Raw genomic sequence first — 12,997 nt, forward strand, 5'->3', positions numbered from 1 at the left:
GGCGACGGCTCGCGTCGAGCGCGCGAGGACCGCGCGCGTCGCGGCCGTCGCGCGCGCGCCCGTCGACGCCGGGTCGAAGGCGCGACCTCCGCGCAGGCCCCTCTTCGAGACCCTGGACGCGAACGGCGACGGCGTCCTCGACGCGCGCGAGCTCGCGGCGGCGTCCGCGGCCCTGGGCGTCGACGCGGCGCACCTCGACGCGCTCTTCAAGGCCCACGCGGGCGGCGACGGCGTGCTCCAGCGCGACGAGCTCGCGGAGCTCCTCGCGGACGCCGTCGTCGACGGCGCGGCCGCGGCGCGGGTCCGCCGCGCGTCGGCGGCGGCGCACGCCGGCGCGGCCGCGGGCCCGTCGGCGGCCCTCGAGGCGACGGCCGGCGCGCGGCGCGACGACGGGCCCGACGCGCGGCCCCTGGACGTCGCGCTGGCCGTCGCCGCGTTCTGCGAGCGCGCGCGGCCGCCGCGCGGGAACCGCGCCTTCGACCCGGACGCCGCGCGCGCGCGAACGGCTCGGACCGAGCCCGTCCGCCGCGCTTCGAGCGAGAGCCATCGATGCGCCCAAAAATGAGCCGAAGCGACGTCGATGCGACCGAGCTCGGGAGGTTCGAAGTCCGGTCGGGACCCCCCAAACGAGCGGTCGTCCCCACGCAGGCGGACTGCCGCGCGGACGAGGTCGCCCTCCACGTCTTCCCCTTCGGCGGCCTCGCCAAGGCCGCGGCCTTCGTGGCGGACCTCGCGAGCGGCGCCTGGCCGCCCGTCGAGGACCACCGGCCGGCCGCCGGCGCGGAGCCCGAGGATCCGCTCGCGGCCGCCGGCCTCCCCGGCGGCGACCTCCTCGGCGGCGGCGACCTCCTCGGCGGCGGCGACCTCCTCGGCGGCGGCGACCTCCTCGGCGGCGGCGACCTCCTCGGCGGCGGCGACCTCCTCGGCGGCGGCGACGCGGCGGCGGACCCCTTCGCGGCGGCCGGCGACCTCCTCGGCGGCTTCGGCCTCGACGCCGGCGGCGGCGACGGCGGCGCGGGCGCGCTCCGAGGCTTCGGGTCGATGATCAGCAAGGACAAGGGCCCGGGCGCGGGCATCCGCATGTCGCGGCCGCCGAAGCCCAAGACCTACGCGCGCGCGGACGACGACGACGACGACGACGACGACGACGACGACGACGACGACGACTGACGGGGGCGGCCTTTGGGCGCGGCGCGGGGCCATACAGACGTTACGGGGGCTATGTGCACGGGGGGGGCTGGAGGAAAACCGGCTCATTGGTAGAGCGCGAGGACCGAGTGGCCCTCGAGGCAGATGCTCGGCGCCGCGGGCCGCGCGGCCGCGGCGCGCTCGCCCGCGGCCGCGCGGCGCTCGTGGACGCGGGCCGCGAGCGCGCGCAGCGTGCGCGGCAGGAGGAGCACGTTGTTCTGCAGGGCCGCGGGCGCGTCGCGGAGCCGCACCGCGAGCCGCGCGTCGTCGTCGAGGTTCGTGCTCAGCGACCGCGCCGCGTCTCGCGCGACGCGGTGGAAGACGGTCTGCGCGTCGCGCCGCGCGCGCGCGGAGGTGAGGAGCGCGCCGTCGTCGCGCGGCCGCGGCGACGACTCGAGCGGCCGCGGCGCCGCGAAGGACCGCTTGAGCAGGGCCGAGAACTGGAGGGCGCCGGCGGAGGCCAACGTCAGAATCGCCAGGGCGCAGGCGCGGAACCGCGTCGCGGCGCGCATGGTCGTCGCGGGCGCAATGGACGCGTGCGGGTGCGAGGGTTGCACGGAGGCGCGCGCGCGACGTGCGGGTGTGCGTTCAGAGCGTTCACCGCAGCGTCGGAACAAGATGACGACGCAATGTGCGTGTAAATTGTTTATTTTGGGGCCGTCACTGCTACTTGAAGGGCCCCCCTTGTTTCGTTGTTAAAGGCGTTGTTAACGGTGGTACTGAATGGCAGAGCTCTTCCGAAACCAGGTCGTCCACGTCCTCGATCTTTGAAGCTGCTGCGACCTTTGCCTTTGCCTTTGAAGCCACCATATCCTCGACCTTTGCCTTTGCCTGTGGAGTTGCCTTGGCCTCTGCCACCGTGACTTGTAGCTTTAAGACCTTCTTCGTCTGTTCCAAATTCTTGCTCGTGAGACATTATATTGTAAGACGTGGTAGCGTGTAAGACGTGATAACGTGTAAGGTGTGATAGCGTGTAAGATGTGATAGCGTGTAAGACTACGACACGGATTTACGCCATCAAGATGAAAGAGGTTGAAGACGACACGTTCGCAGTGTTAGACAAAACCAACCCTGTGGAAGTTGCTGCCGCCGACATCACCCACATCAGAAACTGGCAGGACAGCGAAGGGGCGAACCTTGTTCAATATTTCAAGCCTCCGAGCCTCGGAGTCCTGTTTCTGCGGAACGTTGAACGCGGAGAAGGAGCGCCGCCAGGCCAACAAGATCCAGAAGACGCCCGCGGCGTCGCCCGTAGCACTTCGAATATCGGCATCGGGGGCTGCGCGGCGACGATGGCGTGCCGGCGCGCGCGCGGAACGTTCGATCACCCCCGGCGACTCTCTCTCCTCACGACGCTCCTCACGGCGCCTGGCTGCCGCAGCTCGCACGGCCCTGGACGGCGGCTGTAGCTCGCGACGATGAGTGCTTACGTGCCCCCCCACCGGCGCAACAAGGCACCGTCCGCAGCCCCAACGAACGCGAGTGGCCGGGCGCCGCCGGCGCAGAATGGCCGCTGGGGCAACGCGCCGGCGCCGGCCCCGCGGCCCGCCGCGCTCGCGGCCTCATCCCAGGACGCGCGCCGCCCGGCGACGCAGACGAGCGGCTTCGACGCCCGCCGCGCGCCGCAGACGAGCGGCTTCGACGCGCGCCAGACGAGCGGCTTCGACGCGCGCCAGACGAGCGGCTTCGACGCGCGCCAGACGAGCGGCTTCGACGCGCGCCAGACGAGCGGTTTCGACGCGCGCCAGACGAGCGGCTTCGACGCGCGGACGCGGACGAGCGGCTTCGACGCGCGCGCGACGCCCGAGCGCTACGTGAGCGCCTACGACGCCGCCGCGCGCGAGCACCGCGAGAAGAAGGGCGACGCCGGCCCGCCCGCGGGCGGCGACGACAAGGCCCAGTACGCGAAGCTCATCGAGTTCTCGCGGTACCGCCGCGAGGAGCTCGGCCAGCGGCGCGCGCCCGACGACCCGACGAAGCGGCGCACGCGGCAGTCCGCGCCGCGCGCCTTCGGCACGAACGACCACGGCCGCGGCATGGAGTTCGACGAGGACCTGCCGAACGCCGCGCGCGTCGACACGGACGAGGGCATGGTCTACGAGACGGACGCGGGCGCCTGCGTCTACTTCTGCGACCGCTTCCGCCGCTACAAGTTCTACTGCGAGCAGAGTGGCCTGAGCCTGCTCCGGGGCCTCGTCGCCGTGAACCGGCGCCTGCTGGGCCGGAACGCGGCGCTCTTCGCGGCCGACGCCGACGAGGCCGCGCAGCAGCGCGCCGAGGGCTACGCGCTCTACGAGGAGAAGCCGAACCTGCGGCGCCGCGGCTCGGAGATCGGCACGTGGTCCGACCGCGAGTACGGCCTGCCCGGCTTCCAGTGGATGTACCTGCGGCTCAAGTCGTACCAGCGCTTCACGGAGACGTGGGCGGTGCTCGAGCGCTGCGCGGCCGGCGGCCTCTTCGACGAGGGCGGCTGCCTCCGCGAGGCGACGCGCGTCGTGAGCCTCGGCGGCGGCCCGGGCTACGAGCTGCTGGCCTACGACTACTTCGACCGCTACTGGCGGGGCCGCGACGCCGCGGACCCCGCGGCGTGGCGCTTCGACGCCGCGGCGGAGGACGCGCCGCCGGCGAAGAACGGCAAGTACGTCTCGCTGGACCTCCAGCCGTCCTGGGTCGAATACGTGGACCTGCTGGGCTACGGCTTCCACCAGTGGGACATGCACGACGCGGACCTCACGAAGATCTCCGGCGGCTTCGACACGGGCGTCGTGTGCATGCTGTCGAACATCATGTGCTACTGCACGGACGACGCGACCGCGGACCTCTTCGAGCGGCTGCTCGACAGCTTCGTCGTCGCCATCGTCGCCAACGAGCGCGGCGCGGAGCAGGGCATCGCGCCCATGATGGAGCGCCGCGGCGTCGTCGTCGCGAAGCTCCTGGACCAGGCCGCCGCGGGCCGCGACGACCGCCAGATCGTCTTCCTCCCCAAGGGGTCGCCGAAGACGCTCCCGGGCATCCCCCTCGCCGACGGCGCCTACCGCGTCTTCCCCAACGTCCCCTACGAGGAGAAGAAGGGCGTCCGCCGCACGTAACGGCCGCGCGCGCCATCGGGGCTCGGCACCATGCCGGACGTCGTCTCCATAGGACGGCCTCGAGGAAAGTTCGCACCTGCAACTTGCACGGCACCATCGACCTCCTGAACTAGGAGAGGCGATGCGACTCCTTACGCAGAGCGCCCGGCGTCCGCCGCGCCGCCGCCGCTTTCCAACGCGCCGCGCGTAGGCACAACATGCTGGTGTCGAACGTCAAGGGCGTCGAGGAGTGCGACGGGTGCGGTCGCGCCGCCGCGCCGCCGGCGCCACGCGACCCCCCCCCCCCCAGGTACCCGCTCCAGCTCGAGATCGAGGAGATGCGCACGGAGGAGACGGAGTTCAACGCCGCGCGCGCGCCGCGCCCGGCGCGCCGCCGGCCGGCCGAGGGCCGCCCCCGCAGGCCTTCGTGCACCGCATGCTCCCAAAGGTGAGGTACGACGCGCTGAGAATAGCCGCCGCGGCCGCGGGCTGCGACCTGCCCGAGGCCCTCGACGCGACGGACGAGGACGCCCTGCGGCGGGTGCACACCGCGCTCTGCGACGCGCGTCGGCCCGCGCCGGGCCGCGCGCGGCCGCGCCGGCGCGCGCGCGACGGCCCGCGCCGCAGGTCCACGTCGTCAAGGGCGCGCTCGTCTGCCCCAAGAGCGGCCGGCGCTTCCCCATCAACAACGGCATCCCCAACATGCTCCTCCACGAGGACGAGGTCTAGGCGGCCGCGTGGGTCGCGTAACAGACTGTATAGTACTCGGATCCGCGCGCGCGTCGCCCTCCGGCCGCGGCGCGCGCGGTCCCCGCCGGCGGGCGGCGCGAGTGTCGCGCGGGCTCGACGCGGCGGCGGCGGGCGACCCGGGGGCGCGAGCGGCGAAGACGACGCTCGAGCCACGCACGATCGAGTTTGGTTGAGGCCGACCTTGCACTCAATGTGCACCCCGAAGAACACGCTCTCAGCTTGAGGAGGATCCGAGTGGCATCTCACCCCGCCCCGCTCGACCGTATCATGCTCCGCCCGCTGCTCCGCGTCGCCCCCCGGGCGTCGCTCCCGCGCCGCTTCAAGTCGAAGATCTCGCGCTACGAGGGCATGCACGACTACATGAGCCTAGCGCAGATGCAGCTCATCCGCGACCGCCTCGCCCGCGACGCCTGCGGCGTCGGCACGGTGGTCTCCGCCGACACCTTCTTCTACATGATCAAGCGCGTCTCGTCCGACCTGGGCATCCACGACGACGGCCTGCGCAAGCTCGTGGGCAAGGTCGACGCGAACGGCGACGGCGCCGCGCGGCGTCGGAGCGAGCGCGGCGCGCGCGCGCGGCGCGGGCCGCCCCGGGGGGCGGCGTCGACTTTGCGGTCCGCGGGGAGCGCGCCGCGCGCGCCGCGCACCGCCGCCCGGCGCAGGCATGATCCAGTACGTCGAGTACGAGGCGTTCGTCGAAGCCAAGGAGAACGCGCGGGGCAAGCAGCCGATCATGGATATGGGCAAGATCTGCGCGATCCGCGAGCGGCTCCGCGAGGACCCCGTCGGCGTCGGCTCGGAGATCTCCGCGGACACGCGCGCCGCACGCGTCCGACGATCGGCCGCATCCGCTTCGACTCGGGACCCCCCGGCTCACCGGTTGATCTCGGCGCAGGTTCTTCATGATGATCCGCTACACGTCGTCGGACCTCGGCATCACGGACCACGAGATCCTCGACCTCATCGACCACGTCGACGTCAACGGCGACCGCGTCATCCAGAAGGAGGAGTTCGACGACTTTTGCAACGATCTCCTCAGCGTCTAGGCGCGCGACGTAAGCCGAGTCCGCCGCACTCCCCACCGGCGTTCCGGCCTAGTCGACCGCCCGGGCGGCGTGGGCGAAGACCGCGCGCTCGCCGCGAGGCGCGTCGGGCGCCGCGGGCCGGCGCCTCGCGGCCCGCGCGGCGGCCGCGGACCGGCGGCCCCAGTAGCCCGTCCCGCCGAGGTCCGCGAGGGGCGGCGCGGCTGTGGGCGCGGGCCGCGCGGCCGCGGCCGCGTCGGCGACGAAGTCGTCGACGAGCGTCGCCATGCCCGGCGGGTTCGGCGCGTCGTCCCAGACCCGCGCGGCGCCGAAGCGCGCCCAGGACCGGACGACGGCGAGGCGCCGCACGGGGCGGGGCACGTCCGCGAAGAGCGCCGCGACGGCCGGCTCGCCCTGGACGAGGCGGTGCGCGAGGCGCGGCAGGAGCGGCGCGGCGGCGAAATAGGGGTTGCACCGGTTCGTCGCCGCGAGGTCGATGTCCATGCCCGCGTAGTAGAGGAGGTGGTCGAGCCGCGGCATGTGGGGCGCGAAGCGCTGGAGCCGGCCGCCCCCCGACGCCGTGTTGTAGCGCTGGACGACGGCCGCGCGCGGCGGCGCCGCCGCGTCCGGCGCCGCGAAGATCCGCAGGACCCGGCGGGCGCCGGCCTCGCAGCCCGCGGGCGCCGCGCCCGTGAAGACGCCGTAGCCGTTCGCGACGCGGTAGGGCGCCAGGGCGCGCGCGGCGGCGAGCGCGGCCTCGGCGAAGGGGCGGAGCGCCGGCGGGACGGCCGGCCGGAGCTCGAACCTGGGGGGCGCGCGCGTCCCCGGCGCGCGGCGGCGGGCGCGGCCGCGCGCGCCCAGGCGTTCGTCGAGTAGGAGTTGGTCGCGAAGGCGAGGACGCCGAGCGCCTGGAGCGCCGCCGCGGCCGCCGCGGCGCCGGCGCCGGCGTCGACGCGCGCGTCGGGCGCGAGGAGCGGGACGCAGAGCGCCGCCGTGAGCGCGTTGAAGACGCCGTAGTTGCCCGCGGCGTGGATGGCGGCCTGGAGCGCGATCGTCGCCGCCGCCGCGGCCCGGCGCCGGAACGCGCTCCGCGAGAAGAAGAGCGCCGGCGCCGCGACCTCGAGCGCGTACATGGCGTAGAGGCCCGCGCGGAAGGCGGCGTCGGGCGCGCGCCGCGCCGCGAACCGCGCGAGGGGCGTGGGGAGGGGCTGCCAGGCGAGGAAGTGCTTCAAATAGAGGCCCTCGGTCCGCCAGCCGCGCGCGAACTTGAGCTTGCCCATGCCGAGGACGACGCGGCAGAGGATGCCCCGGAACGTGAGCACGCACGCGCGCGACGGCGCCGCGCCGCGCCGCGGCGCGAGCGCCGCGCAGGCGAAGCCGACCTCGGCGAGGAGCACGTCCCAGGGGAACCCCACCGCGGCGGGCGCCGCGGCGCCGACGGCGGTCCACGCGGCCCAGCAGGGCCAGAAGCCCCGCGGCGACAACGCGGCCGCGGCCGCGGCCGCCACCCCGACGTCTCAGAGCCGCACGAGGTCGCCGTCGGCGCAGGAGCGCCAGAGCCAGAGCACGGGGATGCGCAGCCACCGCTCGCCGCGCGGCAGGTCCCGCGCCGCCGCGCGCAGCATGTCCGCGCAGGGGTAGAGGCCCCGCGCGCCCGCGAGGGCCACGATCTGCCCCCGCAGCGACGCGAAGCTCAGCGCGAAGCACGCGGCGACGGCGACGCGGAAGACGTCCCAGACCGCCGCGGCCGAAGCGGCCGCGTCCGCGCCGCCGGCGCTCGCGCGCGCCGGCGCCAGGCGGTCCGCGACCACGCTCGCGAGGAAGACGCCCAGCGGCTCGAGCTGGCCGACGATGGCCGCGTCGCCGCCGACGCCGAAGACCGCGCCGCCGATGGCGGCCATCTCCAGCACCTCTAGGCGCGCCGCTCTTTTTGGCCGTAATCAACAAACAAGACCCTGTGCAGCGGGAGCGCCGCCGCGCTGCTCTACGCGAACCCCGTGGCGACCATCGTCATGCCAGAGGGCAGCCTGGCAAGATAGCCTGCTACCATGACTCGTGCATGACGAGTCCATGACGCGCTTCAAGGCCTGCTTCATGGTGCAGTTCAAGAGATTTCAAGGTGCGGTCGTAGGCGCCTCTACTGGCGCCTCTAGGTATCCTCTCGGGGCGGCGCGCGCCGGGCTGCGAATTGGGGCGACGCGGGCGGCCGCGGGGCTCAGCCGTTGAGCTTGCCGTCGAGCTCCTTGGCGGACTCGAGCCGGCCCTGGAGCGTCTTCGAGCCGAGCTTCATCTTCTGGTAGAACTTCTGGAGCTTGACGATGGCGCGGATGCGGGGCTGGAAGTCGCGCCAGTCGTCCTCGGCCTGCCAGAGCGGCGCGAGGAGGCGCACGGCGTCGTCGAGGGGCACGACGGACGAGGCCTGCGCGTGCTTCGCCGTGCCGTCGATGCCGCAGGACTCGAGCACGTCCTTGCCCAGGGGCTTCTTCGCGAGCTTGCCGAGCTCGCAGAGGAAGTTGAAGTAGCGCGGGTCGCCGCGCGGCACGTGGCGCAGGTTCGCCGTCGCGCAGCCGACGAAGTCGCGCTGCGACACCCAGACGGGCTTCGACCCCTCGCCGAAGACGTCGAGCACCGTCCGGTCGTTGGCGTAGATGAGGCGCCGCAGGACGGGCCGGTAGTAGTCGCCGAAGTGGTCCACGGCGTGCTTCGCGCGGCGCGCGTCCGCGTAGTTGTCCGCGAGGCCGACGAGGTACGCGAAGGTCTTGATGCGCGGGTGCGAGCCCTGGAGCGCCTTGACGCTCGTCGCGAAGTTGCGCAGGCTCCGGCGCAGGATCTTGCGCAGCCCGACCTTCTGCTGGTACCACATGACCACGAACTTGTCGAGGCGCTTGTGCGCGAGCGCGAGCCGCACCTGCTCCAGGAGCATCTCCCGGGACCGGTCGCCCTTGTCGACGTGGCCCTCGCGCTCGTTCGCGCGGAGGTTCGCGCGGATGTAGGCGTCGTAGATGCGCGAGATCTCCTTGTTGACCTCGCGGACCTTGAGCGGCATGACGCTGAGGTGGCGGTGCACCTGCGACTCGAGGAGCGAGATGCGCGCGCGCTTGCGCAGCCCCGTCGCGTCGACGACGATGACCTCGTCGTCCTCCATGCCGACGTCCAGGTCGTCGTCGAGGTCCTCGGGGTGCTCGATCTTGGCGTCCTCGAGGAACCGGCGCCGCTTCCGCTTCTCCTCCTCGACCTCGTAGGTGATGCCGTCGCGGAGCTTCGTCAGCAGGCCGACGTACTCGTCGGCGTCGACGGAGTCCGTCCAGACGTCGATGACCTGGAAGAGCGAGTCGCAGAAGCGGTCCGGCGACATGCGCTCGCCGTCCTCGTCGCAGTCCTTGGCCCAGTCCTCCTCGCAGAACGCGCGGAGCTTGTCCGGGTGCAGCGGCGGCGGCACGAGGAACAGGCTGCACTTCGTCGCGAACGCGAGGAACGCCTCCTTGCCGATGCCCTGGCACTCGAGGTCGCCCTCGAGGTCCTCGGCCGTGCAGTCCCAGAGCTCCTTGAGCAGCGCGACGACGCGCTCGTCGTACTTGACGCGGCGCCGGAGCATGATGTTGTGCGAGCTGTAGAGCGCGATGTCGCCCTCGCCCTCGAGGCGGTTGAAGCGCCACGAGTCCTCGCGGTTCAGCTTCAGCAGCGCCTTGGCCTGCTGCCGCTGCCGCGCGTAGCCCAGGAAGTGCGTCATGAACGCCGTCGTCCGCACGAGGGCCCAGTGCGACGACTCGCGGCAGTTCGACGCGGACATGAGCGTCGGCTCGTCGTCGTCCTGCGCCTCGTTCTCGTTGAGCACGCGCGCCGCCTCCTCGGCGCTGCAGCGGGGCAGCTGCTCCTCGGCCTCCGTGAGCGACCGCGACGTGCCGGCCTTCAGCAGGAGCCCCCGGGGCTGGAGCGCGGCGACCTCGCCCTTCTTCGGCGGCTCGTAGCCCCCGCCGTGGACGAGGTACGCGTGCGACGTCGCGCCGAACGACTCGCGGCCCCGGAAGCCGAGCACGCGCTGGAGCGTGCGGCTCCGCTTGACGGCGTGGGCGATGTCGAAGGCATCGCGCCAGTACTGGCGCACGCGCCGCGACCGCGCGGAGGCGGTCTCCGCCTCCTCGGCGGCGGGCGCACCCAGGGCCGGGGCGCTCGCGGAGGCCTCCATGGGCCTTTTTTTTTTTTTGGCCGCAGCGCCGAAGCGCGGGCGAGGCGCGCGCGGCGGGCTCGGGTGCCGACGGCGGCGAGGCGCGCACGGCGGGCACGGGTCGCCGAGGCACGCTCACGCGGGCAGCATCGAGAGCCGGCGCTAAAAGTGTTCACGTAAATGTTCACCGATGCGGCATCACCACTTCAGCATCGGCGTCGCCGGCCGCGCGCGCGCGCGGCCGCCCGCCCTGGCACCAGGTCTTGGAAACGACGAGGTGCGGGGACTCGCCACGACGACTCCGACCACCGCGCGAGCGGCCCGGAGCGGGGGTGGCTGGTTACGCCCGGCCTGGGGTTCCGAGGCTCGCGCGCGCGGCGGCCTACTTGGCGGGCGCGCCGACGATCGCGGCCTTGCGCTGGAGGAGCGCGGCGAGCTTGTCGGACTCGGCGACGTAGAGCCCCGCGTCGTCGTCGACGTGGGAGTAGGCGCCGCGGTGCGCGTGCGCCTGGCGCGTGGACAGCCCCGCCTCCTTGGAGACGTCGCCGCCCGTGTCGTCCTGGTGGCTCATGGCCTGGAGCCGCGAGGCCGCCGCGTGGCCCGCGCCCATGCCCCGGAGCCGCGCGTCGCCGGCCTCGCCGAGCGCGCGCGCCTTCGCGCCGCCGGCCTCGAGCCGCGCGAGCGTCGCGCGCGCGCCCGCGATCTGCGCGTCGAGCGACGCGAGGACGTCGGCCATGTCCGCCGTCTTCGCGGACGCGCTGTTGAGCACGCGCGCGCAGCGCGTGCCGAAGCGCACGCTGTTGAGCGACTCGTCGCCGTCGCCGTCGTCGGGCGACGCCGAGACGAGGACGACGGTCTTCGAGTTGCCGCCGAAGGCGGGCTGGAGGAGCGTCGTGAGCTTGGACTCGTAGTAGGGCACGTGGTGCTTGTTCTTGTTCACGAGCGCGTCGACGACGCGGCCGAGCGCGACGAGCGACTTGTTGATCGTCACGGCCTCGCGGAACCGGTCGCCCTCGGCTTTCGACTTCTTCACCTGCTCGGACCCGCCGAGGTCCACGAGGAAGAGCTTGGACGTGAGCACCTTGCCCCGGCACGACTGCGCGAGCGTGAGCCCGAAGATCGTGTGCGCGCGCGACGACCGCGCGTTCATCGCCGTCGCCGCCTGGACCGGAAAAGAGTGATTCAAGTTCGCTTCAACGTGAGTGTTCCGCGCGCGCGCGTTCCGGAAAAAGCATCCACGCTTCGAGACCGTTCCGAGAGATGATCGCTCGTCCAAAAATCAGCCGAAACGAGTGGAAAACGGCCGAGAGAGGAGCCTTTGAAGTTGGGAATTTCGCACTCTTTTCCTGCCCTGGTCGCCGCCTGGACCTTGCGCGCCTCGGCGGCCGCGAGCGCGCGCCAGGCGGCCGCGTCGCCCTCGGCCGTGGCGTCGAAGTGCGTCGCGCCGTTGAGGACGACGTCGTCGCAGTCCTCCGTCCGCTCGCGGTACTCGTCCGCGGCGACGCCCCGGCCGACGCGGTAGAGCTTCACGTCGCCGCCGCCGAGCAGGTCCGTGAGCCGCTCCTGGTAGAGCTCGAGGTAGGAGAAGCTCAGGCGCGCGTCGACGGCCGCGCCGCGGGACTTGGCCGCCGCGATCGCGCCGAGCACGTCCGCGAGCACGCGCGGCACGACGCCCGCGTCGGCGCCGAGGCGATTCGCCGGCGACGCCGCGGCCGCGTCGAGCGCGCCGGGCGGGCCGAACATGGTGTGCGTCTTGCCGCTGCCCGTCTGGCCGTAGGCGAGGAGGCAGCCGTTCAGGCCGTCGCAGAAGCTCCGGACGAGCGGCGCCGCGGCGGCGCCGTACGTCGCGGCCTGCGTCGCGCCCGCGTCGAGCACGCGCTCGAAGTCGTAGTAGACGAGGCCGCTGCCGGGCACGCCGACGAGGACGCGCGTGGGCTCCGTCGAGACGACCCGGGCCGACACGTTCGCGGCCGCGGCGAAGGCGTCGCGCGGCGGCGCCGCGGCCTCGGGCGCCGCGGCCTCGGGCGCCGCGGCGGCGGGCGCCGCGGCCTCGGGCGCCGCGGCGGCGGGCGCGGGCGCGGGCGCGTCGTGGACCGGCGACGGCGTGTTGGGCTCCGCGTTCTCGTCGTTGGGGCCGCCGCGGGGCGTGCCCTTGGCCGCGCGGAGCAGCTCCGTGTTTTTCGCGGCGTCGCGCGCGCGGCGCCGCGCGCGCGCCTCGTAGGTCTCGACGTCCTCGCCGACGGGCCCGAGGCGCCGCGACACCTCGTCGGCGAGGCCCGTCTCGTGGCCCAGGCGCCGGAGCTGGAGCCGCTGGTGCAGCGGCAGGAAGACGTCCGCGGCGGTTTCGCCCGCGGCGCCGCCGGCCGCCCGCGGGCGGAAGCGGACCATCGCGCCGACGGAGAACGCGCCGGCGCCGCGGGACCCGCCCCACTTGAAGCGCCGCGTCGTCCAGAGCTCGCGAAAGTAGGCGCGCCAGTCGCGGTCGACGTCGAGGTCGCAGCAGAGCACGCCGTGGTCGTCCGCGAGCTGCACGGAGAGCCGCCTGTTTTGGACGCGCCGTCGATTAGACGAACGGCGTTTCGCAAGCGCGCGCCGGAAACAAGCATCCGCGCGTCGAGGCCGCGTCGAGGGACGATCGCTCGTCCACGCATGAGCCGACACGAGCGGAACGCGGCCGAACGAGGAGAATTTGAGGGGGGGAGGGTTTTCGTCGTCCCGCGCCGGTCGCCGCTTCCAGGGCACGCGGCGCGCGGCGAGCGCGAGCGCCGTGCAACTCGCCGCGAGCGCGCCGCGCGCGGGCGGCG

At 73.4% G+C, this 12,997-nt stretch overlaps 3 protein-coding genes across 3 annotated transcripts in view; 2 read left to right on the forward strand and 1 right to left on the reverse strand.

The window, feature by feature from the left end:
- Positions 1 to 1,170, forward strand: part of AURANDRAFT_64072 (hypothetical protein) — a gene marked incomplete at both ends in the record, with an annotated part of 11,651 nt that extends 10,481 nt beyond the window's left edge. The window contains 2 exons of the mRNA XM_009038404.1: positions 97 to 520; positions 649 to 1,170. Of these exons, the coding sequence (XP_009036652.1) occupies positions 97 to 520; positions 649 to 1,170 (946 nt within the window). The remainder of the gene's footprint in view (positions 1 to 96; positions 521 to 648) is intronic.
- Positions 1,171 to 4,388: 3,218 nt separating this feature from the next.
- Positions 4,389 to 5,019, forward strand: AURANDRAFT_69798 (hypothetical protein; the record flags this gene model as incomplete). The annotated part of the gene is made up of 4 exons (XM_009038405.1): positions 4,389 to 4,515; positions 4,567 to 4,621; positions 4,678 to 4,818; positions 4,884 to 5,019. 4 exons carry the CDS (start codon positions 4,475 to 4,477, stop codon positions 4,983 to 4,985), a joined length of 339 nt encoding a protein of 112 aa, XP_009036653.1.
- A 5,453-nt stretch (positions 5,020 to 10,472) lies between these two features.
- AURANDRAFT_53621 (hypothetical protein) lies at positions 10,473 to 12,581 on the reverse strand (the record flags this gene model as incomplete). The annotated part of the gene is made up of 2 exons (XM_009038407.1): positions 10,473 to 11,460; positions 11,709 to 12,581. The coding sequence occupies 2 exons, from the start codon at positions 12,579 to 12,581 to the stop codon at positions 10,576 to 10,578; spliced, it is 1,758 nt and encodes a 585-aa protein (XP_009036655.1).
- Between the last annotated feature and the right edge of the window lie 416 nt (positions 12,582 to 12,997).

The sequence above is a fragment of the Aureococcus anophagefferens genome (assembly GCF_000186865.1).
Source record: "Aureococcus anophagefferens unplaced genomic scaffold AURANscaffold_8, whole genome shotgun sequence".
Classification (NCBI taxonomy): Eukaryota; class Pelagophyceae; order Pelagomonadales; family Pelagomonadaceae; genus Aureococcus; species Aureococcus anophagefferens.